The sequence below is a fragment of the Rattus norvegicus genome, chromosome 9 (assembly GCF_036323735.1).
Source record: "Rattus norvegicus strain BN/NHsdMcwi chromosome 9, GRCr8, whole genome shotgun sequence".
Taxonomy (NCBI): Eukaryota; Metazoa; Chordata; class Mammalia; order Rodentia; family Muridae; genus Rattus; species Rattus norvegicus.
In genome coordinates, this window is record NC_086027.1 from 113,281,210 (window position 1) to 113,307,922 (window position 26,713).

The 26,713-nt window shown below is 50.6% G+C and overlaps 1 protein-coding gene across 12 annotated transcripts in view; it reads left to right on the top strand.

Moving 5' to 3' along the window:
* The window catches only part of Ddx11 (DEAD/H-box helicase 11), a 104,807-nt gene that overhangs the window by 76,324 nt on the left and 1,770 nt on the right, over nt 1-26,713 (top strand). For 3 of the 12 annotated variants that reach the window (XM_063267342.1, XM_063267341.1, NM_001427601.1), the window contains 24 exons: nt 1,548-1,695; nt 3,946-4,191; nt 4,576-4,662; nt 5,069-5,223; nt 9,057-9,102; nt 9,760-9,867; nt 11,378-11,465; nt 11,853-12,058; nt 13,558-13,710; nt 14,494-14,540; nt 14,871-14,950; nt 15,802-15,846; nt 15,960-16,027; nt 19,706-19,744; nt 19,941-20,061; nt 20,164-20,286; nt 20,677-20,789; nt 24,007-24,079; nt 24,330-24,433; nt 24,933-25,082; nt 25,310-25,378; nt 25,492-25,592; nt 26,226-26,310; nt 26,594-26,672. In XM_063267342.1, coding sequence (XP_063123412.1) covers nt 1,548-1,695; nt 3,946-4,191; nt 4,576-4,662; nt 5,069-5,223; nt 9,057-9,102; nt 9,760-9,867; nt 11,378-11,465; nt 11,853-12,058; nt 13,558-13,710; nt 14,494-14,540; nt 14,871-14,950; nt 15,802-15,846; nt 15,960-16,027; nt 19,706-19,744; nt 19,941-20,061; nt 20,164-20,286; nt 20,677-20,789; nt 24,007-24,079; nt 24,330-24,433; nt 24,933-25,082; nt 25,310-25,378; nt 25,492-25,592; nt 26,226-26,310; nt 26,594-26,672 — 2,534 coding nt within the window. Of the gene's footprint in view, nt 1-1,026; nt 1,220-1,547; nt 1,696-3,945; nt 4,192-4,575; nt 4,663-5,068; nt 5,224-9,056; nt 9,103-9,759; nt 9,868-10,085; nt 10,199-11,377; nt 11,470-11,852; nt 12,059-13,557; nt 13,711-14,493; nt 14,541-14,870; nt 14,951-15,801; nt 15,847-15,959; nt 16,028-19,705; nt 19,745-19,940; nt 20,062-20,163; nt 20,287-20,676; nt 20,790-24,006; nt 24,080-24,329; nt 24,434-24,932; nt 25,083-25,309; nt 25,379-25,491; nt 25,593-26,225; nt 26,311-26,433; nt 26,556-26,593; nt 26,673-26,713 lie in introns of those variants that run through there. The other 9 variants (XM_063267345.1, XM_039084770.2, XM_063267344.1 and 6 more) reach the window with 8 other exon arrangements.

Sequence of the window (26,713 nt, forward strand, 5' to 3'; positions counted from 1 at the left end):
TTGCCCCCAGTCAGCAGTCCTTTAAGTTCTGTACCTTTAGCGTCCAGAAGCATGTCGAGTCCTGATATCAGTGATAGGTTAAGTGAAATTAAGGGGTGGTGCTGGGGGCTCTGTAGAGTGCTTAACACGCGTTAGATGCTCACAATCTGTGCTTACCTTTTAAAAATTACTTTTATTTTTACTATTTTATGTGTATGGGTATTTTGCTTCCCTGTATGTCTGGATCCTTTAGAACTGGAGTTAGAGACAGTTGTGAGCTGAGAAGTGGGTGCTAGGAATTGAACCTGGGTCCTCTGGAAGGGCAGCACGTTCCCTTAACTACTCAGCCATCTCTTCACGTCCTGTTGGTTACTTTTCTTTACCTTCTCTTTGTGTTTTAATGGTTTTCCAATTGCATGGCTGTTTTCATTACTGCGTTTTCTTAGTTTGTTGTGTGGCCTTTTGTTGTTTTGTTTTGGTCAGTAATTTTATTAAGGATAAAGTGGGTCTTAGGGTTATTACTATTTGGACTTAGAACAGATGGGCCTGTCCAGTTACTTCCCAGGAAAAGAGGTGTGGACGAGAGTTTCCTCCAGATGGCAAAGAGGTGGTAGAGGAAAAGAGTTTCAGAAGAGGAAACAGGAATGAAACACTCATGGAGCTGAGAGCCCTTGTCCTGACAGGGGAAGGGGAATGCTGTGCACAGCCTTAGTATTGGGAAGCCAGTCCAGTCAGAGATTAGTGGCTGTGAAAAGCATTCTTACAGTCTGCTGTCTGGAACCAAGCAGCTGTCTTTTAGTGCCGTTAGGGTGCCAGGGATCATATCCCAAGGAGGCTCCAAATTCCTGGTAAACTTTCTACCATTGAGCCCCTGAAAGCCCTTGTGTCCCAAGGTCAGAAAGAATAACCAGTAGATGGCGGTGCTAGTGTGGAAATAGAGGTTAGGATGAAGAAAAGCAGATGTGAGCTGTCTGATGGAGGAGGTATGGATGTGAATCAGTGCCTTCTGAACAGGTCTTGTTGGTCATTCTGTGCCATTTCCCATAGGTTTATAGGCCTTCATCGTAGGATCAGGTGAAGCAGCTTGGGCAGGCGATGCCCATTACAGAGGCCTTCGGGAAGATTGCTGGAGGACTCCCACATCCAAGGCAGCTTGATCCAAAGGGCTCTGACCTTGGCAAGGAAGGCCTCTGCTTTTGAGGAGGAATTATTGGAAGGGCATCCAGTAGCAGAACAGGAGGTTCGTCCTAAGGTCTTTCTGGGCTGGAGCCTACAAAACCAGTATCTGACCAGCATCACTTTATGGGTTGTGTGGTTCTGCTATAATCACTTGTGTGCGATGGACAGAGCATGGTGACTGCTTGCCAGAAAATGTACAACCCAAAGGGAAATTGTGTGACTAGTGAGAAAAGTGCTTTGGACTCAGCAGATTCAATCCTCTTCATGGCTCATGAGAAAAGTAATATCTCTCTTTCTCTCTCCCTCTCTCCTTCTCTCCCTCTCTCCCTCCCTGCTTCCCTCCCTTCCTCCTTCCCTCCCTCCTTCCCTCCTTCCCTACCTCCCTCTAGGGCAATGGCTGAAGAAAGCCAGGAGATGGGTGGCATCCATTTTCCGTTTCCCTTCCCCCCCTATCCTATCCAGAAAGACTTCATGGCAGAACTCTACAAGGTTTTGGAGGCTGGCAAGATTGGGATATTTGAGAGTCCAACTGGCACGGTGAGTGTGAGGGATGAGGGATGTGCGACAAGTTGAAGGTGGCCTTTCTCACCGTGACAGTTCACCTGTGTAGACATTGCCTTCCTCAAGAGGAAGCTAGGAACAGTAGTCATCAGGTTCTCTTTCTGCATAGTGGTCTCTTCCTCTGTTCAACCACTAAATGCAGCCCCATGGTGAGAACAGGCTAAAGCACCGAGACTTTAAAATTGCAATGTAACCCACACCACCAATGACTTTGTGATTTCTGTGGCTCACTGTTGCTTTGATGTTGAGGAACATCGAGAAAGCTTTGGCTTTTCCCCAGGTTCAGCACTGTTTCAGAGTGTAGGACCCAGGCTCTTGAGTGCTGTTGGGAGCCAACCCCGAGGCTGTCTTCCTTCCTCACCCAGACTGAGTGAGGGATGTATCTGAGGTGGATTGTTGGAACTGAACAGGGCTGTGGGTTCAGGTTCCCAGCTTCTTTCTCCAACTTTGGTGTATTACTGTGCACAGTGAGTACTGTAAGAACTTCCCCAAGGAGGTACTGTATACAGTGAGTACTATGTGAACTCACCCAAGGAGGTACTGTGCACAGTGAGTACTATGTCAACTCACCCAAGGAGGTACTGTGTACAGGGAGTACTACGTGAACTCACCCAAGGACGTACTGTGTACAGTGAGTACTATCTGAACTCACCCAAGGAGTTACTATGCACAGTGAGTACTATGTGAACTCACCCACGGGGGTACTGTGCATAGTGAGTACTATGTGAACTCACCCAAGGAGGTACTGTGTACAGGGAGTACTACGTCAACACACCCAAGGAGGTACTGTGCACAGTGAGTACTATGTCAACACACCCAAGGAGGTACTGTGCACAGTGAGTACTATGTCAACTCACCCAAGGACGTCGGGGCTGGGACTCACACAGGACAGGAGGCAGGAGCTGATGCAGAGGCCATGGCTTGCTTCCCCTGGCTTGCTCATAGAACCAAAGACCACCAGCCCAGGGATGGCACCACCCACAAGGGGTCCTCCCCCCTTGATCACTAATTGAGAAAGTGCCTTACAGCTGGGTCTCATGGAGGCATTTCCTCAAGGGAGACTCCTTTCTCTGTGATAACTCAGCTTGTGTCAAGTTGGCATAGAACCAGGCAGTGCACTGTCCCATTTTTGCATATATACAAAAATATTTGCTTTTACATATATGGGAATAAGCTTTGGGAGGAAGGTCAGAGTCCCAGAGCTCCTGAGATGAGCCACTGTCTCGTCCAGGATTGCAGGTGAGAAGTTGTTTTTCTTAGGGTACCTTCCAGGACAGGTGAGTTCAGAACCCTGCTCTGGAGACTTTCAGCCACCCCTAAATGCAACAAACTCAGAAGGTTAAGTAGAGAGAGGGTTAGCTCTAAAGAGTCACATGAACCCAGATGGATCCTAGGGGCAGCAGCCTGGGGGACTCCACAGTTTCCTCTGTAGTCCATCTTCTGGTCTTCATGGTATAGAGAACTGCAGATTGTATCCACAGCAGAAATCCAGCACTAACAGTTCTGGAGGTTCAGGTCTGGAGTCAAGATTTTCATAGTTTTGGCTCTTCCTGAAGGCTATGTGAGTAGGCTGTCCGGCCCACTCCTGTTCTGGTAGATGCCATCTTCCTGCGTTTCTTTATGGTGCTTTTGTTTTCTGTATGACTGCATCTGAATGACCCTTTTTTATAACGCTGCCAGTCCTTGTAAGAATGAGGACGCACCTAAGGGCCTCATGGTCAGTCAGACACTGGGGTTAGGAGCACAGGATAGGGTTGCCTGTCAGCGTGAACGGTACTATGGAACAGTGTTACCTCAAGCAGGAAGAGTGTTTTGGACAGTAGACATCGCCCACAGTAGGAACTCGTGTGACTGACTATGCGTGTTTGGGTTTTCGTTGCCCTAAAGCTTGGAGTCACATGTGGCCTTGGCAAGAATTTTGGATTCCATGCTTTAGGTTACTGTATTTTTCCCGTCATTATTTAGATATTTTTGTAAGTTGAAAAAAACACTTAAATTCTTTTGGGACATGGAGCTATTCGGCCTAAGAGCAGCTAATTCCCCTTCTCGGAACCAAGCTTACTCCTCCCTTCCCTGTCTCTGGTGACCACTGATTCGTTTCCATTCTAGACGGTCTTGGAACATCATCGTGTTCAGAACCAGGGTTTCTTTGATGGCCTTATTACATGGGGCATCATCTGGGAAGCTTTGCTTCTGGCCTGGTGTGAGGTCGTTTTCCTCCTGCAGGGAAAGTCCTTAAGTCTGATTTGTGGGGCCCTCTCCTGGCTCCGGGACTTTGAACAGAAGAAATTGCAAGCAGAGGCTGGTCTCCTCGCTCCTGCATCTGGCCCCACAAGTAGTGGGAGGAACTCAGTCCTGTCTTCCTCATCCTGCCAAGAACCCTCTGACACCCTGAGACCTGCTGGAGATCCTGACTGGGTCACTGAATTTGTGCAGAAGAAAGAAGAAAGGGACCTGGTGGAGAGGCTGAGGGTGAGATCCGAGGGACTGAGAAGGGGAGTGATCAGGAAACAGGCTTCAATGATTATTTTCAATTTATTACAAGACTTAGGATTTTTTTTCGTTTGGTGTTGCCTCTCAGTCCTTGGCTGACCTTGAGGTCATTGCTGTCTCCTTATGATGCAAGCCTTTTCCATTTTTCACTCGCCCGGGAAAGGACAGAGTTGAAGAATGGCGGTTACTGTATGCCTTGGAGGAAGAGAGGATGTGGCCCCACTGACCTGAGCAGTGGGGCCAGATTGGCAGAGAGAATGGAGGTGGTAGCACCCTGTGAGGGGCTCCCTCAGTAGATTTGTTACTGAGAAAGGCCTGGGGTGGCACTTCTGCAGGAGTCTTTCTGCTGTCCCTGTCCTCTAGGAGGAGCAGCTGAGGAGGAGGAAGCGAGAGGAGCGGCTGCAGGAGGTCTGCCAGGATGGAAGACGCAGGTTTGCTGCCAAGCGCTCGGTGAGCACGTGGAGGGCTGTGGGGTGTGGGCAGCTGCACACTGCCTGGGCCCGACGTGAGACACCCGATTGGCAGACCCCACTCTTGCTCCCATTGGCCACCATCTCCTCAAACAGTGGTTGGGGCTTTCTTTCTTTCTTTCTTTCTTTTTTTTTTTTTTTTTTTTGGTTCTTTTTTTCAGAGCTGGGGACCGAACCCAGGGCCTTGCGCTTCCTAGGTAAGCGCTCTACCACTGAGAGGTTGGGGCTTTCAAGTGGTGGAGGATCTGAGTCAGGCAGTGGGGTTCATCCTCTGAGGAGAATGTGGTGCTCTGTTTTTGGTGGCAGCAGTGCTGGGCCCAGGTCTGTCACAGAGTGAGCTGGAGCTCCAGTGCGAGACTTCTCTTTGTGTCTTTGTTCCCACCCAGAGACAGGAGGAAGAGGAGACCGAGACTCTCCTGCGCCTCAGCAGGGAGATGCTTGCTGCAGACACAGCACCAGAGCAGCTGGGGCAGCTGGAGTGTGGGGAGGAGCATCTGGTTCTGGCAGAATATGAGAGTGATGAGGAGAGAAGAGGCAGCAGGTGAGACCTCGGGTGTCAGTCTGCAGCCTCAGGCGCAGCACCCAGGAGACCGCCTGATAGCCGACTGCTTGTTTGTTCACCTTGGGCTTGTATTTCAGCGGTCATAAGTGCTGGTGACAACCACGGTTGACTCTTTTCCCTGTGACAGTCCTGTGTATGTGTTGAGTTAGTTTTCCCCACTGTCGTTCAGTGGTGGAACCCTGGAGGCCATGGCTCGGTCAGGTGCTATGTCTTGGCCATTGCTGTGGGCTCATGAATGGAGGAGAGCTGGGCCTGGATGTAGTCCACCTGGTTCTGGATTCTGTGTTCTCCACCAGTAGCGTAAGCATAACCGTCAGAGAGTTCCAGACTCACAGTTGACATCGTTTAGCGTTTCTGGTCCAGATGAGCAGAAAGCTCTTATTTTATGAGCTTCACTTGTGAATGACCCAGGACACTCCAATAGGAGGGACTTATTCATGGCTGTACCACACAGCTCCTCTCGAGGCACTCTTTTCTCATTCCCACTTTACTTCTAGTAGGGAATGTCTGGTGGCCCAGGTGCTGCAATCTGGAGTTTCATGTGCACAGTGACCATAGATGTCAGTGTCAGGGTGAGTGAGACACAGGACTTTCATGGCCTTTAGGGGAGGAGAATAGACTTCTTCCCAGCTGGAGTCCTGTTCAGGATATATCTGTGGGCACCCTGTTTAGCCAGTTGAGGTCAGCTGGGTATAGCCCTGTCTATGACCAGCGTACATTTCTAGGCTGGGAGAGGGGCGGGAAATAAGTGTACAGTTCCAGTTTGAAACCAGTGTGTTTGCTTAGAGGAAAATGGAGTAGGATAGTAGTAGTGTGTAAACTCACACCGAGGTGAGGTCTGCTGAGGCATGAGGGCTGTGATTAGGGTCCCATAAACTCACTGGGCTGGAAGTGGAGAGAGTGTGTGCTTGAGGGAAGGCCCAAGTATCAGAGCAAAGAGAGGAAGAGACAGAAGACCTAAGGTTGGAGCAGGTACAGGTCTCTGAGGGCTGAGTAAATACTGGATGGATGTCAAAGTACAGCAGGATGCTGGGGGAGGGATTAATTCAGCCTGAGAGTGCTATGTTCCATATCCAGTACCAGAATGTCCTTCAAGCATTAAGGTTTGTGGGTATTTGCATCTCTCCCTGGCCTCGGGGATCTTCAGCAAATATTGGCCCCCCAAGAGCAATGGCCCACGAGGGCAGTGGGAGTAGAGATGCCAGGTAAGGATGGGTCGGAAACCCCTTGAGTACATAGGGGGAAGAAGACACCTCGGGAGAGCTGGAGAGACGCAGGTCAACTTTACCTGTGGGTGATTCAAGCCTTCTATACTTTGGGGGTTGGGCGTTAGGTGGTAGAAGCATGGAGGATGGGCAAAGATCATTGGCTGAAGGCTTAGGGTACCAGAATGCCTCATTAGCATGGGGAAGCAATTCAGCAATCTCAGGTGCTTGCTGAGTGGGCTGTTAACAGTAAAAAGGAAGGCATACCTGTACTCTTGACCAAGGTTACAAGACATTCTGCACATGGAGTTTTTGAACTCCCCAGACAATGTCAGAGAAGGGGAAGGGATCCTCCATATAGTGTAAGGGTCTGTGATTCACGGAAGAGTGGTATCCTGGACTCAAATAGTATATAAAAGCAGAGTGTTTTATTCAGCAGCAGTCCAGCATTTTGGCATCTTCCATTACCAAGATGGAGACCGCCAAAGTGAACCCTCACCGCCATTTGTCTAGAGACATCCTAGAACCACTATTGGGGGTAGAGGGAAGGACTGGAAACTGCTGCTGGGGGAGCCTGAAAACTGCTGCTGACCCATTGCCCTTACTTGGCTCTGGCAGGTGGTGGGTCAGCTTCTGGTGGTGTTGGCAGTTTCTGATTGGCTGCCCAAGGCCTGGGATTTTTCCAGTAACTGGCTTGCTTGGACTTGCCCAGTTCTTGGAAACAGATCTAGGCCTAGCCTCGTCAACTGCCACTTTGAAGCCTGTCATGGAGTCTTGGAAGTTTCGTTATTAACCAGGCTCTGATAGGCCCCTGAGGTAGTGCAGAAGTAAGAGCAGCCTGGTACTGGGCTTGTACACGTAGCCTGAGGCATAGTAGTTGGGTGTCACCTTAACAAATCAGCAGCTCTCCCGACCACATCCCAGGAGGACTAATGAGGAGCAGCAGTGTCTCTTCCAGGATAGCCTAAGGAGGAGGCCGACCACATAGGGGCAAGAGGTAACAGAGAAAGAGCCTGCCAAGGGACAGCAGTGGCTTAGATGGCGGTCCTGGGGAAGGGGTGTTCGAGAGTGGCAGAAAGAACAACCCAAGTCAAATTGTGGGGTAGAAACTGGCAGCCTTATGTTCTGTTGGAGACAGCTCTCTGAAGATCACCACATAGCTCAGTCAGATAGCTCAGCTCTGTCAGACCAAAGCCCAGTCTTTTATTTACATATAAAATCACTCATCCACTCCAGGTTCCCCTCTGATTATTTCTTGAATCAGCCTTTTATGACCTTACCCTTTGGATCCTTAGAGAAGGACTGCAAGTACAATTTTTTAAACTTGGCAAATGAATTGCCTGCCTTTGTAAGCACTGGCAGTAAGCTGGCTGGGTAGTTCTTGTTCTGAGATCCTTCCTTCATTGCTTCCTTAACATCTGAAAAGTTGCCTCTGTTCCTTTAGGTCCATGAAACTCATTATGCAATTAATTTTCCATTCTCATAATTTGCATAGTTGAAAAATTACATATTTTTGTACTCATGTTTTCAGAGTTCTTCCCCACAGCCTTAAAGCTTTCAGTGTTTACCATTTTACTGAGATATTAGACATTCCCTCACCTTCTGGACCACTGCTGATTCTAAGTATAATGGAATCATCAGCCTCAGCGGAGAGAATATCCCCTTTTCCACCAAAACCTTGGCTGGGAGAATATTTCCCAATGGAGGAGCATGAAGTTATATATATATTATACAAACAAACCTCATGCCTCACCACTGTCAACACTTGTGGAGCCTCATACCATGCTGGCTCAGTTCCAGGGCTTGTAATTTTGTCATGCAGTCCCTTCCACGACCATGCAGAACTTTCATTTTATAGCAGAATGGCGTATGAGGCTGTAGGGTCAGAGATTACATCTTGGCTTTGAGTATGTGAAGTGGCTTTACGAACTGCAAGTCGGGCTGGAGAGATGGCTCAGTCGTAAGAGCTCCGACTGCTCTTCCAGAGGACCTGAGTTCAAATCCCAGTACCACATTGTGGCTGTGAACCATCTGTAATGGAATCTGAAGCCTTCTGGTGTGTCTGAAGACACCTACAGAATACTCACTCTGTGTGCTCACATACAGAAAATAAAAATTAAACAAAGAGAGATAACTGCAAGTCTAGGGCTGGGGAGATGGCTCAGTGGTTAGCAGTGCTGAATACTTTTCCAAAGGTTCTGAGTTCAATTCCCAGCAACCACATGGCAGCTCTGAAGTGCCTGATGCCCTATTCTGGTGAGCAGATAGATGTACGTCCAGACAAAGTACCCATGTAGACAAAATACATAAAGAGGTCTTTAAGGAGAAAAGAACTCCAGGTCTTTTCCTTCTCTGTGTTTTCTAGGTTTCACAGAGTTGAGCAGCAGTGAAGGCAGCTAGAGAGCTCCTGAGGAGCAGGCTTGGCAGTTTCCTGGGTCATGTCTGTGTTGTATTCAGAGCTTGCCCCTCAGCCCTGTTGACTTCTGAGGACAGGCCTGCCCTCCTGCTTGTCAGTGAGAGCCCAGAGCACATTTCAGTACTTTTAGGTATTTAATTATCCCAAGTGTGCCGTGTGGAGACTGACCTCCATCTTGGTGTGTCTCCTAGGGCGGATGAGGGTGAGGATGACTTGGAGGAAGAACATATAACCAAGGTAAGCTGCCCGCGTCTCTGATGGCCTCTAAGGGAGGCCTTGGAGGATCAGCCACACTGGGCCTAGGACACACAGGTTCCCCTCTCCAGGGGGAGGTGGGGAGGGCAAGGAGGAGCAAGCATGTGTCGAGTCCTTATTCTTGGACTCTCATGGAGTGTTGTCTTCTTGCTTGTGTTCCACATACATGGAGTGCAGTGAGCTGTGTGTGCCTTGACACCTCTCCATGTTCAAAGTCCTTGAGTTATCTGAGATGGATCTTTTCTGTGCAGTGTGGATGTCCTTGTGCTCTGCTCTCCTGTCTTACTGTGCACCTCAGGCTCCACCTCTCCTTCCAGGGCCTGGGTACAGAATAACCTTCCTCCCATGCTCTCCAGAGAGGTGAGGTCGTTGCCATATCAGGAATCAGCACTGTGGGGAAACCCACTTTCCCAGGGTCTCCTAGGTCTCCTAGCCTAGGACTTGAGTCTGAGTTTAAACTGTGGGAGACTTGGGTCCTAGGTACTGCTGGGCCCCAGTTAGGTGTAACCTGACCTGAGCAGAGTCTTTGTCATCTCAGGAGTGTGCATTTGTGACTGCCCTGCTTCCTCCTGCAGGATCTCAGGCCAATGCGGCCAATTAGACTCCCCTCTTTGAATCCCTTTCCTTTCCTCTGGTCAGATTTATTACTGCAGTCGGACACACTCACAGCTGGCCCAGTTTGTGCGTGAGGTGCAGAAGAGCCCTTTTGGCAAGGAGACGCGGCTAGTTTCCCTTGGGTCTAGGCAGGTAAGCAAAAGGAGGTGTTCTTGTCCAGACAGATGCCTCCTCCTGTGTCTTTTCTCCTGGCCTAGGCATAGACAGAGGTTGGTGAGGGCAAGGTGGGCCTGGGGGCAGCGCTTCTTGGTTGGCCAATTATTCTTTATAAGGTGCAGGAGACACAGACTAGGCAGTGAGTCCTTCCTTTGTCCTTCAGCCAGCGCCATTTCTGTTCTTTATCTTTAAAGACATCTGTCAGTGTTCAGTATCCAAGATGTTCAGCTGAGCTCAGAAATGCCTTGAGTGGGAGAAATCCTCTACCCCAGGAACCAGTCCACCATTGCCTATCCAAGACCAGATGGTCAGTCCTGCTAACCTACTACAAGTAACGTTATATACAATGAGCAGGCTAGAGTTAGGAAGATAATATGGATGCACATAAACACGAATGGATACATATATCAATGAAAGAGAGGCTGTGAATTGGAAAGATAGCAAGGAGCGTTTGGAGGGAATAAAGGGTAGGAGAAAAAAAATGCAGTTTCAATCTCAAAGACAAACAGAGAGAGACAGAGAGACAGACAGGCAGAGAGAGAGAGAGAGAGAGAGAGAGAGAGAGAGAGAGAGAGAGAGAGAGAAATGCAGTACTACTGTGGCTTCCATTTCTCTCATCTAGGCCCAGAGATCACAACAAAGGACAGTAATTTTTTTTTTCAATAAAGGGCAGAGGTTTTCTTAAAAAACAAAACAAAACAAAACAAAAATCCCACTGCAAACTCACCCTTTGGTTGGGAAGAAAGAGAATGTGAGCACATGAGACCCTTTCATGTAGGTTGGTGTGGTGGTGCACACCTTTCATCCCTGCACATGGGATACGGAGGAAGAGGAAGGTTTTTGAATTTGAGACTCGACTGCTCAACACTCTCTCAGAACAAACGACCACAATGCACACTAAGACCCCAAAACCAACTAAGGAACAAAACCCTAAAATACTGGTACAGAAGCGGACTGTGAGGAAGCTTCCTTCAAACAGTATGAGCTTGGGCTGGAGCCATGGCCCAGGGGCAAAGAACACTGCTGCTGTGCTCTTCCCAGGGACCCAGGTTGAGTGTCTAGCATCTCCATGGCAGCTCGCAGCCGTCTGTCACCCTAGCTCCGGGGCATCGTACGCTTCCTTCTGGCTCCCCGTGCACGTCCCAGGCATGCACATGGTGCACAGTTAGACAAGCAGACAGAATGCCCACACACATAAAACCTAATCACCCCCGACTGATACAGAACACAGTGGGTTCTCATGCACGCAGAGAACAGGTTCAGTCTTAGAGTTGGTGGAGAGCTTTGTGTGGTGTAGCTTAGGCACAAACAAAAACTTCAGGAGGGCAGAAGAGCAGTTTAGTGGTCCGATTCTGTGTTAATGGTCCATTCTGTAAGCAAGGGTCAAGATGAGGCAATCTTTAGAGTTGACTGAGGGTAAGCTTGGTAACAGAGGTTTCCCAATGTGAACGAAAGCCACTGCTTTCCCTCTTCTCCTGCCTTGTAGAGCCTTTGTGTGAATGAAGATGTGAAAAGCCTGGGTTCTGTGCACCTCATGAATGACCGCTGTGTGGACATGCAAAGACGCAAACACAGTAGGTACAGGACCTGTGTTGTGAGACGTGCCGGACAGCGTGTGAGTGGCAGAAGTGTGGTGGGGTCTACAACAGGGCCATGGCGTGAGGACTGTGTTAACCAGAAGGAATGGCTAAGCGGGCCCTGGTTTCTGCCTCAGGCCCCTCCTTGGGCACAGGTGTTGGTGCTTCCTGGGTCAGCATCAGGGACCTGGCATAGACGCGTTTGTGCCATCTCTTTTTGGAGAGCATAGAGGACAATTCCCATAGTATCCCGACGAGGCCACAGTAAGCAGGAATTTCCTACCCCGTGAACGTGTGTGGTTCCGTATCATCGTTCCGACTCCTGACCCCAGACGTAGCTGAGCCCCTTCCTGTCCTTGCTCCCCTCCATCTGCACCACCACAGAGAAGATGAGAATTGGGGAAGACAAGCCAAAGAGAAGGAGACAGAAGATGCAGGCCTCCTGCCCCTTCTACAACCATGAGCAGATGGAGCTTCTCCGGGATGAGATTCTGCTGGAGGTGAAGGACATGGAGCAGCTCGTGGCCCTCGGGAAGGAGGCCCAGGCCTGCCCCTATTATGGAAGCCGCTTTGCCATCCCTGCAGCCCAGGTGAGCGAGCTGGGGAATGGGAAGTAGTCTGTGTGCTGACACAAGGCTTTCCTCATCTCTCTTCTGTAGAGGACGATGTCCCTACCTGGGTTAGCATGACAAGTGCGTCACATCTCACCGCTATGGCACAAGGCCATCTTCTCCAGAGCATAGAGATTGAGGAGGCCAGGGATCCCACATGGCCTGGGCGAGAGGCCAGTTAGCATCATGGAGAGTTCAGCACGTAGGAATCTGAGAAGAGGGTTGTTCATCCTAAAGAACCACACTGAAGGGTGTTGGGTAGGAGCTGAGCCCAGAACTGGAAAATAATCAAATGCTTTTTCAGGCGGGCTGCTGGTGTACCCTCTGACGGCTGCTGGCAGTCCTGTCATGGTTAGACCGCCTTAGCTTTGTACAGAGAGGAAGTCTGCTTCTCTGTGACAGCACTGCTGTCACTGTGCGTCACTGTGTGCTCTCCTGCTCCCTCCTAGGGAGCTCTGTGTCATCCAGGAGACTTAGTGGATTTCCCGAGAGCAGGTCCTGGTAATCCTACTGCTCAGGGCGGTGCTCACATGGATGTCCCTGCTGTATGTGGGTGCCCACAGACAGACTGAGGGACTCGGCCTTGTCTCCAGATGTCTGTCCGAGTGAGGTGGTGCTGTCCATATAGAAGACCTGAGATTGGTGTGTTCTCGACATGCGGAAGCTGTTCTCACCTCATTTCCCTTTATAAACAGCCCACTGAAATAGCTCTGTTTGTACATGGGAGCACTGGGGCCCAGACAGATATTCTCTTCCCTCACTGTCCTAAAGGACGGTACCCACATTGGCACCTGGTTTTTACGTTGTCCGTATCTTTGTGTGTGTGCGTGCACACAATGAGCCTGTCTGTGGATCCCTGCTGCTGCCATCTCCAGTGGTGCCACCACTCCTGGCCTTTCCCCCATGGGATTGTGTCCCAGATTTTGCCCTTGATTTCAAGGAAAACACTTTACCAACTGAGTGCTCTCCCTCACTTGCTTGTTGGAAAAATCTTCATGGCAGTCTATACCTACAAATCTGAATTGATACTGACCCCTCACTGACATGGTTTCTCAGATTCTGTGAGCTGATAAAAAACCAAGGGTCATTTACATGAGAGTGTGCCAGAGTCACAGGGCTGAGGTAGCAGACCGAGCGCCAGAGGCTAGGGTTGTTTTCTGCTGCTTGGTGATTGATTCTCAGTATGGTGAAGAACTTTGGAGTCTAAGGACGCAGCTCACCTCCAGGGACTCCAGCCCTCCCCTTTCCCAGTGATCAGCTCCAATTTGAGTTCCTCATAGTTGACCTCTCAGAAACCTGAAAGGAGGGCTGTTGGAACAGGCAGAGTCCTGATCTATGGCATTGGGGCTTGAATGCCTCCTGCAGTGTCTGAGTAAGAAATTCAACAGTGCAGTGGCCTGGGTAGTTTACTGCAGGATAAGCCTTCTGCTCTGGGAAGACAGGTTGCTTCGCTATCCAACCATCACCTTTCCCTACAGCTGGTGGTGCTGCCCTACCCAATGCTGCTGCACGCAGCCACCCGGCAGGCTGCGGGAATCAGGCTGCAAGGGCAGGTGGTCATTATTGACGAGGCTCACAACCTGATCGACACCATCACCAATATCCACAGCACAGAGGTCAATGGTTCCCAGGTTGGTCAGCCCCTCCTTTTTAGGGCAGAGTGACATTGGTCATCCCTTTAAATGCCTGGATCAGGGGGTGTTCTGGATGTGGGGCTTGGGAAGGGTGAACTGAACTGAAACCCTGTCCTTTCCTGCTCCTCGGTAAGAGTGAGGTTCTTGGACGCCAGCTTGCAAAGGGCGGCTGCTTTGTCCTCAGCTCCTCCACCCAGTGCTGCTCACGAGTTGTCTGTTGGAAGGATGGGGGCATCCAGGCCAGCAGGCCCACAGCAGTGCCTTTTATCCTTGTGGTACCACATTGCTCAGGGCCTCTGCAGGCTCCTGATTACCTTCCAGGGTATGTGGCAAACAGCGAAAGGGATCTGTGTGCCTCATGCTTTTCTCTTGAGGTAGGGGTTCCCTGCTTTATTTTGGGAACTTGGGGATTCTCTGAGGGCAAAGCTGTGTGTCTTATACCCAAACTGCACAAACTGAGGTGAACCAGGATGTGACCACTGGCTTCTGACAAACCTATGTGATGTCACCCACCTTGAACTCAGTCCTGGACTGTAAGCCATCTTCCAGCTCTGTTCTCATCTGAGCTTGAGGACCTTTGACTTTGGACTCTTCCCTTACTCTCTCAGCTCTTGTCAGCCCCACAGCCTACCTGTGCATGTTTGCTTTTGTCTGTTGCTACCCAGATGCCCATCACCCTGATGGCTCCTATGTGTCCTGGGCTGGCATTTTCTAGATCGCTACAAAGGTTCTCTTAACCACATCCTGGAATTCCTTCGTGCTGTTCTTTTTTCTCCTTAGCTCTGCCAGGCCCATTCCCAGTTGCTCCAGTACATGGAAAGATACAGGTAAGAGACTTCCCAAGGCAAAAGCTCCCCCATGCTCAGCCCCAGTGGCTTCCACATTAGCCTCCTGGAGCACTAGTGGAGGTGACTTGTAGTGCCAGCGTCTTGGAATGGGTTGAATTGGTCTGTCCTGGTGTGTGCCCTCCTCATCCTAGGCTTTCTGGGGGAGAGCAGCACGTGCTGAGAACCCTGATCCTAGCCAGCCTTTATCTGCTGGAGGGTTTGTCCCCCGCAGCCCAGTGTGTCGGGCCCTAGGCGGAGAGAAAGGCCGGTGCATCTGGTGCAGGGAGTTCCTGGAGGATGCCACACCCTGCTATGATGCTCCTTCCTCAGGAAGCGTTTAAAGGCCAAGAACCTGATGTACATCAAGCAGATCCTGTACTTGCTGGACAAGTTTGTGGCTGTTTTGGGAGGTAGGTGCACCTCTTCCCCTCCCCCTCCCGCCATCACCCCTAATCTGCCAATTGTGTTGGTCTTGGTCCTTGAATGCCACTGAGGACTCTCGGGTGTTTTATGCCTTTAAGAGCTGTCTTGGTCATTCCTTATGGTGTCCTTGTGTCTGTCTGTCTTAGCTGAGATGTTTGACCTCAGCCTTTTCACTTTAAGAAACCCAAGGGTACGGTTATGATCATCATGCCGTGTGAAACAGACCTGATCTTTCATGGTGTAGTTACAGCCACATGGTGTCCTGGCCATGACACACTGGCAGAAGGGAAGTCCAGGAGATTCAAACTTCGTTCACAGAGGGAAAGCTAAGGCTGAAGGTGGGGTCTGCCTGTCGCTCTGGAGACTGGATGCAGGCTGTTGACTCTCACCTGCAGGTTTCTTTGTCTCTTCTGGGCGGGGACTCTTACACTGTATGTCAGTGGTTTGAAAGGCTTCTGTACAGCTATGTTTCTAGAAAGTCAGTGGAGGCTTTTGTACCAAGATGTCGTCCCGTGTTAGTACTTTCCACTTCCTTCTGTGCCCGTGCCACAGCTCAACGTCTTCTGCACACCCTGGTGTCTCCCTCGTCCTGCTCAGGGACAGTGGGAGACTACTCTGCTCCTGTCTCTTGCCTGGCCTTGGGGTCCATTTGAAGTGTGTGAGTCAGACCCACAGCTCCTGTACCCGCCTGGTTTTTAGTGTGTTGTTTGCTACAAATGCCCCACACGGATGTCACTTGAAAATGAATGTTCCCTGTAGCTATGACGCTAGGACGGAGTTATAGCTCAGAAGTGGGCAGAGAGCTGCCACCGTGACCCATTGTCATTTCCCCTCGTAGGTAACGTTAAGCAAAACCCTAGTACACAGAGCCTGCCTCAGACAGGTGAGGAGGTGTCTGTCAAGGGTGGGAGGTGGTCTGAGCCACGCAGGTCTTTATTCCAGGCCTGAGCTGAGGCCTCACCAAGGTACAAAGGAGCATCTTTTGTCTGCCCACAGGGTCTGAGCTGCAGAGCATCAACGACTTTCTCTTTCAGAGCCAGGTGGACAACATCAACCTCTTCAAGGTAAAGCTCTCTTGTGGTTCAGGCACCTTTGGGTTTCCTTAAGGCTCTGAAAGGAGAGGTAGGGGAGGAGGTCAGTTTTTCTTCACTTGCCTGTCTTGTTCTGCCCCTGTCAACTAGTCAAGTAGACACAGAAGAAATAATATGTAAATCGTTGTCCTTGAGTAAGCAAACATCAACGGATCTAAATTAGGACAGCAGCAGCCAAGTGGTTGTGCCAGGGCCTGTACACCACTCTGGGGTTATGTGACCTAGGGTTGGTAAGAGAGGTTGGTCTTGGCATCCCTTGGAGTAAACACAGCCTCTCCATCCCTACCCACCTCTGTTCTGCCAGACTTTCTCCAGGGTGACTGAGTATGATGAGCAGGTGGGCGTGGCTAGGATGACAGTCCCCTGTGTATTTACTGTATGAGGTGGGAAGGTGGGCATGGCTAGGACTATAGTCCACTGTGTACTTACTGTGTGAGGGGAGCAGTTGCGTGTGGCTAGGACCACAGTCCACTGTGTACTTACTGTGTGAGGGGAGCAGGTGGGCCTGGCTAGGTCTACAGTCCACTGTGTCCATACTGAGTGAGGTGGGAAGGTGGGCGTGGCTAGGTCTACAGTCCATTGTGTACTTACTGTGTGAGGGGAGCAGGTGGGCCTGGCTAGGTCTACAGTCCACTGTGTACATACTGAGTGAGGTGGGGAGGTGGGCGTGGCTATGACTACAGTCCACTGTGTACATACTGAGGGGAGCAGGTGGGTGTGGCTAGGACTGCCCAGGCAGTCTTCCCAGTGGATCCTTGGGCAGGATGGCAATCACAGATCTTTGCTTCTGTTAGCCTTTGAAAACTGGTGCTCCCACAGTTCAGTGGCTAGGACACTAAACCACAACCTAGTGTCTCTTTTTTCTGTGCACTCTGCCAGCACAAACTGTGGCCACTTAAGAACAGGAAAACTGCTGGGCTGTGGTGGTGCCCGCCTTAATTCCAGCACTCAGGAGTTGGAGGCAGGTGGATCTCTGTGTTTCAGGTCAGCCTGGTCTACAGCCAGGGCCACACAGAGAAACCCTGAAACATAAAACAAAAGTACAGGAAAACAGGCTCAGATTAGCTGGTCTGGAGGGCGACTGGCCCAGGCTACCTGTGGGTGAACCAAGGGTGGCTGGATGGACCCCACCAGCTAGACCCAGCCTGGATCTTGCTCTCCATGCTTGCCTTCCAGTTTTCAAATCAGTGTTCCTTAAACTAATTCTGGTCATTGTCACTATCGTCATCCTGTTGGTCGTCTTTGGTACCTTTCTCCTCTTTTGTTCAGCTCTGAATAGTTGACATTCCCCATGGCTCTTGGTTACCACAGCTGTGAGCCTTGAGGCAGCCTTCTTTCTCCAGCTTGCCTCACACCTCTGCCTTTCCCTTTATAATGGCTGACTAAGGCATACTTCACCCGATGCCAGCCTGGGTTGCAATCTGTCTACTTCCCACAGACCTCATGATGCGCTGTCAGCTGGGGAGAGGTACCAACCTCTCCCTACTGAGCATGCAGGGAGGCTGCATCCCCACCTCCCCTGGGCCAGGCTCATCTCCTTTCTGCTCTGAAGTAAAGGACCAGACTTCTGTTTTCATTTTAGTTTTCTATTTTGTGTTTTGATGTTTAAGATAGGGTATTACTATCTAGCCCTGGCCATCCTGGAATTCAGACTATAGAGACCAGGCCGGCCTAGAACGGTTTTGAGGTTTTTTGTTTGTTTGTTTGTCTTTGTTTTTTTTTAAAGATTTGTCTTTTTAAAAAAAACATTTATTTATTATGTATACATCATAGAGCTTTCTGCCTGCATGTATTCCTGCAGGTCAGAAAAGGGCACCAGATCTCATTATAGATGGTTGTGAGCCACCATGTGGTTGCTGGGATTTGAACTCAGGACCTCTGGAAGAGCAGACCTCTTAACCTCGGAGCCATGTCTACAGCCCAAGATTTGTCTTTTTAATGTGTATGCCAGCACACATTTGTGTTTTGAATCGCCACGGTGCATGTCAGGCAAGAGGACAGTTTTCCCATGTTAGTCCCTGCTTTCTCTATCCTGTTGGAGATAGGGTCTCTTGGTTGTTTTCGCTGTTTGTGCCAGGCACGCTGGTTCACAGGCTTCTGGGCTGTTTCTCCTCTCTGCATCCCATTTCTCAGTATGAGCATTGTGGTTAGACACTCAGTGCTAACTGACTCTGGCTTTTGTGTGTTCTCTGAGCATTCCAGCTCAGGTGTCTGCTTGTGTGGCGAGCTTATGAGCCGTCTTCACCACCCTTGGCGTTGATTTTAACTCACCTCTTCTTCAAGGCCCCATCTGCATCTGGCACTTGGCAGTTAGTGCCTTGCTCTTTGTAATGTATTTGGGGGTTTTCCCTGCATGTATGTCTGAGCACCACATGTATGCATGCCTGGTACCCATGGAGGTCATGAGAAGGGAGATCTGCTGAACTGGAATTACAGATGGTTGTGATCCAACCTTCCTGTCCTTCATATCTTGTCTTGAACTCCCTTAAGGTGAGAGTGGGAACGTCAATGGTGAGGCTATGCTTGTGAGGTCTCCTGTGGAACCCTGCGTTCTTAGGGCCACTAGAGTAGTGAGTACCTGCCTACTGCTCGACTCAGAAAGTAGACCAGTAAGATTGCTTGGGGTTGTGGGTCCGGGATCCACTCCGCCACAGGGCATGGCTGCTTGGGGAGGCAAACACAGAGAGTTTGACTGAGTTTTTCCAAGTAGCTCTGGGCATGTGCTGGGATGTAGGGAAGCACCAAGAGACCACTCCAGAGTGGAAAAACACAGTCTAAGGCACAGGACAGCTGGAGCTGGTTCCAGTCTGCTGGTCTTCAATGAGGCCAGGGCCTTCCGGTTCTCAGGCTCTTAGACATCCAGGCCCTGCTAGGAGATGAGGAAGAGCTGAGAATGGAGGTGGGGGTCCATGGGCTGCATATAGCCAGAAGCAGAGGGAGAGAACAGGATGGCGGAGAGCTCTGGCTGGGCCCACAGGGAGAGTCCTTAGCTTGACAGTTGGCAGGCTTGGTGGAGGCCCTTAGCTTGGCCGTGGTCGGCAGGCTTGGTGGAGGCCCTTAACTTGATAGAGGTTGTGTCTGGGAGCTCAGAGAGGCCTTCTACAGGAGATTAGCTAGCAGCTCTACAGGTAAAGGCCTTCAGACAGTCTGAATCATTAATGCCATGGTGGAAAGTGGATGTGTAAAACCATACCCCAATTCTCAGGGTCACCCTGAGAGTAAATACCTTCTGCGGGGGCCAGGAATATCTGGGAAGGGAGCTTATTACCTCTATGCCTAAAGGTACCTCATTAGCATAGAGATCTGTGTCTTGAGCCTAAGTGACCACAGGTCATGCACAACTCTTTTCCTTGGCCTGAGGCATTGGGGCTACATGTGGAGGCCACATATCTATGGGGGGCTTCAGCTAATTGCAGGGGTCTGGCTCCTGGGAGCAGGCAAAGCTCCTGTTGTCCCTTCAGGGTCTCCGGGGCTTCAGAGCCTTTAGCTCAACCAAGGACCAGGCTGCCTCTCATGGTCCACTGCCTTTCCCTTTTTACATGGCTTTGGGTTCCTCTGAGGGGGTAATGAGCCCTGTCCCTTCAGTGGCCGTCTCTAGAGTTTAGCCCACAGTTTGCTTCCTTCTCACAATGGCCCATGTTCCTTCTGCAGGTTCAGCGGTACCTGGAGAAGAGCATGCTCAGCAGGAAGGTACCTTTCTCATTGTTTGGCCAGGAGCCTGAGTGTCCCCGCCTGCTTACTCTGTTGCCTGAGGATTCTAGCTTCTGATTCCACTGTCCATAGGGTGGGGTGACTCCTGGCCTGGGAGGAAATGGGTGCCAGCTGGTTGGGGAGTCTTACTCAGAGTTCCTCCTCATTTTTGTCTGTCCTCTTGTTCCCAACACAGCTCTTTGGCTTCACAGAATGCTTTGGAGTTGTTCTTCCATCCCTCTCAGACTCTGAGGAGAACCGAGGTCTGGGTGGCTTCCAGCAGTTCCTGAAGAGCCTGCAGTCAGGGCCTCCTGAGGGTGAGCTAGGATGGTGAGCCATGAGAGCCAGACACAGGCCCTGTGAGAGACATGGACTCCATATAAGGAAGGCCTTCTTTCCCATCCTGCCCTCTTCTGCAGACTCCCTGGAGGAGGGCCAGGCTGTAGCCCTGCGGCCTGCCTCCCCACTGATGCACATTGAGGCCTTTTTAGAAGCTCTCACCACAGCCAACCAGGATGGCAGGGTGATCGTGAACCGCCAAGGTAATCCACTGCTTGTAACCAAGGGGCCTAGCTTGGAAGTACTCTGTCACGCTGCCTGGTTCTGTGTGTGAAGGAACCACATGCCTCCTAGGCTGGAGCCACCAGTAGACCTGGGGACTGGGTGTCAGAGGTGCTGAATTATCTCAGACAAGGTCCCTACAGAACCTAGAGACTTGCGGTTGTGGTTAGATGGGGCTGGACCTTATCTGTTGTCCGAGGGTTATGGGACACTGGCCAGACTATCTTTGCCCCTGAGTTCCCAGAGTCTGTGGTACCAAGGGCAGGAGAAATGCTTTCTTTTTAAAGGGAGAAAGGAGCTCACTGCCCTCCATAGATCATCTGGGTTTCCTCTGCGTAGTCAGCTCTGTCCCTTTGCCGTTTGTCTTTCAGGCAGTGTTGGTCAGAGCAGCCTTAAGTTCTTACTCTTGAACCCAGCTGTGCACTTTGCCCAGGTGGTGAAGGAATGCCGAGCCCTGGTCATTGCTGGTGGCACCATGCAGCCGGTAAGGTACCCGGGAAGGACACATCAGCCTCTCCTCTCTGTCCTTGGGCCCCTAAGCACAAATGGGCCAGCACATGCAGGCTTAGCAACGCCTACTAGGGACCACTACCATTTCACTGCCCTTGCCTTTTAGGCTGGTGGGGTGGCAGCCCTGTGTCTCTTGTATGTCTGCAGCCCCTGGAGTTGGCTTCTCTCTCTGAGAAAAAGCCCTTCTGTAGTCCAGACTCTCATGGAGTTGCTGTTCTCTCAGTCCCTCCTTGTGCCAGCATCTCCTGGAAAGTCATTGCCTGTATGGTTTTGAAAAGTTAGTTTTATTTCATAGACATCAAAGACAAGCTTTAACTACAGAATTGGGGAAACCAAAGGGTCGTGCTGGTGTCTGTAACTTCCGTGGATATTTAAACCACACTTCTACATTATTGGTATAGTTTGCTGTTTCTCTCTGTACACGATGTTACTATTTACTCTTGTCAGCAAATGTTTATTCTAGCATACTCCTCGGTGCTGCATTTAAATGTGACATGAGGTGCCGCTCACCCCAGTCCTGCTTTGTGTAGTGGGTACTACACTCTTCCCATTGTCTCCAGTTTCTCAGTTCTGTGACCCAGGGTTGTTCCTTGTTCCACCCTGAGAGCCCTCTATAGTGTAGACTGTTGGACTATTACAGTTGGATTCCAGCCTTGGTTGCCTGCTAGAATGGAGGCTGGAACTTTCTTAAGACTTTGCTAGGGTTGGGGATTTAGCTCAGTGGTAGAGCGCTTGCCTAGCAAGCACAAGGCCCTGGGTCGGTCCTCAGCTCTGAAAAAAAAAAAAAGGACTTTTCTGTTGCGTTCCCTGTGTTACAGCTAATGGCCCTCAAAACCAGGTACGTGCCAGGCACATACTCTACAGTCAAGGCACATTCTAAGCCCATGTAGAAGCTGGTTTAGTTTTTGGTTTGGCTTCGTGTGTATTCATTTGGTGTTAACACTGTGCGTGGCCATTATTGTTCTGTTTGCTGGTTTTTGAGATGGAAGTCTCTCTACTATGTAATGTGTGTGTGTGTGTGTGTGTGTGTGTGTGTGTGTGTGTGTGTCTGTCTGTCTGTCTGTCTGTCTGTCTGTCTGTCCTTGCTGTCCTAGAATTCCCTGTGTTGATCAGGCTGCCCTCAAACTCACAGGAGAATCATCTGCCTCTGCCTCTCAAGTGCTGAGATAAAGGTGTCCACCACCATGTCCAGCTCTTACTGTGTAGTCTTAATGAGCTGTCTTGCCTGGTGTTTCAGACTCTTGAGTCAGCACATGGGTGCTAGGAGCCAAACCCAGGTCCTCTGCCAAAGCAATGAAGGTTCTTAACCATGGGGTCATCTGTGCAGGCCTCAAGTTTTTATTAAAGATTTTGTATATGTGTATACGTTGAGGATATCCTCCTAGGATTTCACTCTCCTTCCTATTTCCCTGCTTTCCCTCCCACTGTTCCCGCCGACAATGGCACTTCCACACTGTATCATCTATGTGTGATGGGGTCATGTAAAGCATCTAGGGCTGCAGCTAGTTAGTTCACGTAATGTGATCTTCCTGAGTTGCCTCCCTGCCTCAGCCTCCCGAGACAGGCTTCTCGGTGTAGCCCTGGCTGTCCTGAAACTTGCTCTGTAGACCAGGCTGGCCTTGTACTCAAGAAACCCATCTGCCTCTGCCTCCCAAGTGCTGGGATTAAAGGCATGTGCCATCACTGCCCAGTAAAACAAAACCTGTCTTGTAGACCACATTTTCTGTGTCCAAGCCTCTGTTGATGGGTATCTTGTTTGGTGTTTAGTGCAGCAGTGAGCACGGTGTGGAATCCCTCTGTGGGTTTTTGGAGTCCTTTGGCTCCATATTCTGGAGTAGTAGAGCTGCTGTTAGGTCTCAGAATCCTGGGACAAATGGTTAAGTGAGGCGCCTTTTAACCCATCAAAGTGATAGCAGCTCTTCCAGGATCCTTTAGAACCTGTGGCTCCTCCCAGCATTCCACCCTGCTACCTCCCCTAAAACCCTTCTTCCAGCAGCTAGGCTTCCTTTTCCTTTCCCAGCTTGAATCCTGTACAGTGCACCATCTCGTCCCCTGCTCCTCTCTTGCTGTCCCTCCAGGCTCTGCTCTCCTGGTCTCTTAGTCAGCTGGTCATCTTCAGCCTGAACTCCTCCAGACTCTGCCTGTTTTCTCCCTGTAGCTATCGTAGAAATCCCCACACTGTAGGACCCGGCATGTCCTCCTCCTCTTATTTCATTGTTTATTCAGCTGTGCATACGAAAGATCCACTTTCAGTGTGTTTTGTTTGCAGGAAGCTGTGCACTGACTCCCACGGTGGCTAGGCCACCTTACATTCCCACCAGCCGTGTCGCAGGCCTGTTGTCCACATCCTTGCCAGATTTCTTTGTTCTCTTTTCTTGCCATTTAAAAAATATTTGTGTTGCTTGAGAATTTTATCTGCTGTGTTTGAACATATTCGCCTCCCCATGAGCTCTGCTGCCCATCAAGGCCGTGCTGTGTTGCCCAGTCAGTCTTGGTAGTGTGTTCTGTCTGCCTCTGTGTCATCAACCTACTAGGGGTTCACATCATTAAAGAAAACAGGCCTTCCCTCTTGCAGCAGTTGTCAGGCCAGTAGTTCCTCGGTTAGTGCTGGGATTTTGTCCCCACAACCCTACCTCCATGCTGGGGTTCTGCCTGCCTTGCGTTTGCTCGGGATCCCATCTGTCACAGTCACTTGCCCTGGTGTGACCTGAGACATTTCCTTCCACCCGTGGCTCTCATAATCCATCTTCCCCTCTTCCTGAAGGTCCCCGAGCCTTGACAGTCATTCTTTTGGGATAAGGCAGGAATCTTAGCATAGTTTTGACTTCCATTTCTCTGGTGGCGAGTAAGGGTGAGCATTTCTTCACACTTTATTGGCCGTTTCTTTTTCCTGTGTTGAGAACTGTTCGTTTTGTTACTGTGTTCCCTGACTGCAATGTTTGATTAGTTTCGTTTTTCGAACATGTGTCCCTATTATTGATGTGAATGTATATCCTGGTGCTTCCCTTGCTGCTCTCTCTTAAGTTTTCTGGGGACACTGGATAGCAGTTGTTTTCTTTTGCCTTGGATCATTGGCTGCTCCTCCTTTCCTGTGTCTGGACTTGCCTCCTAGCCCAGCCTTCTCTTGCATTCACTGCAAGAGCACACAACCCCAGGCTCTGAGGTCACAAGGCCTGATGTCATTGCTGCAGGTGTCTGACTTTCGGGAGCAGCTGCTGGCGTGTTCTGGGGTAGAAGCTTCGAGAGTGGTTGAGTTCTCCTGTGGTAAGCAACTGTGTGGAGGGCAGAATGGGCAAAGGCAGAGGACTCCACTGGCTGGCACCTTAGTGGGCTTGCTTACCACCACACTTCCTCAGATTCAGGCTCTGCGCTCTGCTCACCACATTGTTCACACTGCTCTGTCAGTGCAGAGAGGAGCTAAGTGCATTTCAAAGTTTAGCTCCTAGATGGAAAAATGATTTGAAAAACTGCCCTACCTAGACACTAGTTTTCAGCCTTCCTTTGTTATCACCAGGTCACGTGATCCCTCCAGACAACATCTTGCCCCTTATCATATGCAGTGGGCCCTCTAACCAACAGCTGGAATTCACCTACCAGAGAAGAGAGCTGCCTCAGATGGTTAGTGCCAGCCTCCCCCCTGTCCTTGCTGGCCTGTGACCAGGCATCGGGCACTACCAGTGTTGGCATGGAGATGGATGGTCTGCCTTCCTCACCATACATTTCTTAATACTTTCTAAAGAACTCCTGTCATCCCGTGAGGATGCAGGGCAGGAGAAGGCTGGCCAGTTTGGGGTTCTTGTTCCTTGTCTCTATCCTGGGAAGGGTGAATTTCTAGGTCACAACTCCTGTGGCCTCTCAGTGCCGATTTGTTCTGGTTGGTATTCTTCATGAAACAGGGACATAGGGAGATTTACCAAGAGTCTGGTTTGTCATCTCTGGGGTACCAGTGATGGGATATTGCATAAATGCACCAAGTCACCCCAAGCCCCAGTTGAGGACTTCTCTTAAAAGTAGCGAACACATTGCATGATACCAAAGGGGAGCTGCTCAGTTTCCATCCTGTGTGGCTGGGGCTGTGGGCCCCGCTCTAGGCCGGCTCTTTGTCTGCTTTTTGCAGATGGAGGAGACGGGCCGCATTCTCTGTAACTTGTGCAACGTGGTCCCTGGAGGGATGGTGTGCTTCCTTCCTTCCTACGAGTACCTGCGCCAGGTACATGCTCACTGGGACAAGACTGGCCTGCTGGCACGTTTGTCTGTCAGGAAAAAGGTGAGTGCCCCTTAGCCTGTCTACGAGGACATTGCTACTTGTAGCTCTTCCGAGAGGCCCTCAACCTTGTTAACTTGGCATCTACCAAGTCGAGGCCTGGCACGCAGGCCACAGGGCTTTGCTGTAGCCTGACTACATGATCCATCCACATGCTTCAAAACCCAGACTGGGCTCAAGAATCAGTCTTTTGAAGCCTTTTGCTGGGAGGCCTCATCTTGTACCCTCAGATCTTTCAAGAGCCCAAGAGAGCGAGCCAGGTGGAGCAGGTGCTGACGGCGTATTCCACGTGCATTGCGGTGAGAGACGGAAGTGAGGCTGCGTCCAGAGACCACCTGTGCCTGGCAGCTGGGAACAGTTGTGTGGCTCCCAGGCTTGGCTCAGGAACCCTGCTGTGATTCTGTCCTGACAGAGCTGCAGTCACTCAGAAGGCCATCTGACAGGGGCCCTTCTCCTCTCTGTGGTTGGAGGGAAGATGAGTGAAGGGATCAACTTCTCGGACGACCTGGGCCGGTAGGTGTGTCCCCTTGTCTGCCGGGGCTGGGAGCACTGGGCCCTAATTGCTAAGGCATGCCATGGGGTCAGTACCCACACGACCTGCTTGGGGGCTGCAGGCTGTGGGTGGATTATTTGAAATCACTGTCCATCTGGCTGTTTAGACCAGAGAAGAAGGAAGCCATGGCTTGCTTCGGGTCCTGGCCTGCCTGGCTTGATGGGAGCTAAAACAGCCTTCCAGTGGTACCTCCATGGGAGCGAGAGGGCCGCACAAGTGGTAGGAGCGTGCGTGGGACATGGCTTAGTGAGTGACGGTGCATGCCCAGAAGGCAAGAGGACGCAGATCTCCACACACACACTGGCTGTGTTTACCAGTAAGCACTGTGTGTCAGAGGCGACAGGCCCTGGGTAGTTCTGCCCATGAGTCCTAGCATCCTGTGAGCTTCAGATTTACTGGAAAACCATGTCCTAGAGAATAGTGTGAAGAGTGTCAGAAAACAGTGCCTGACATCTATCATCCTCTGGCCTCCACACGCATGTGTACAGCACACACCATAAAGGCCCATGAAATCACACAAAACTCGTTCCACCTATCAGTTGATGCAGTGTCCATGGTAGCTACATGCTGACTTGATGACTTATGCTATACAGGTGTGTGGTGATGGTGGGGATGCCGTACCCCAACATTAAGTCTCCAGAGCTACAAGAGAAGATGGCCTACTTGGATCAGACCATTGTGAGTACCTGAAGTGTTTGAGAGGGGGAAAGGGAGGAAGCAGTGCCACCCACACCCTGGGACTGGATGACAAGGCATTGCAGCCTGACCTCCCACTGCACAAATGACTGCTGTCTTCCCTAGAGGTTTGGAGTACACCTCTAACCCATTGATCTTCTCTGTGGCGTGAACTATACCACAAGCTGTTGACTCAGACTCGTGAAACCTGAGTTTGCTCCAAAGCCTGCACTACACTGCAAGCAGAGGTAAGATTCTGAGCTTCCCTCTTCTGTTTTCTTCTCAGCCTAGGACACATGGTCAGCCCCCGCCAGGGACGGTATTGATAGAGAATCTGTGTATGAAGGCTATAAACCAATCCATAGGTAAGTGTGGGGCAGCTGCTGGGGGCAGCTGGTTTGAGGCA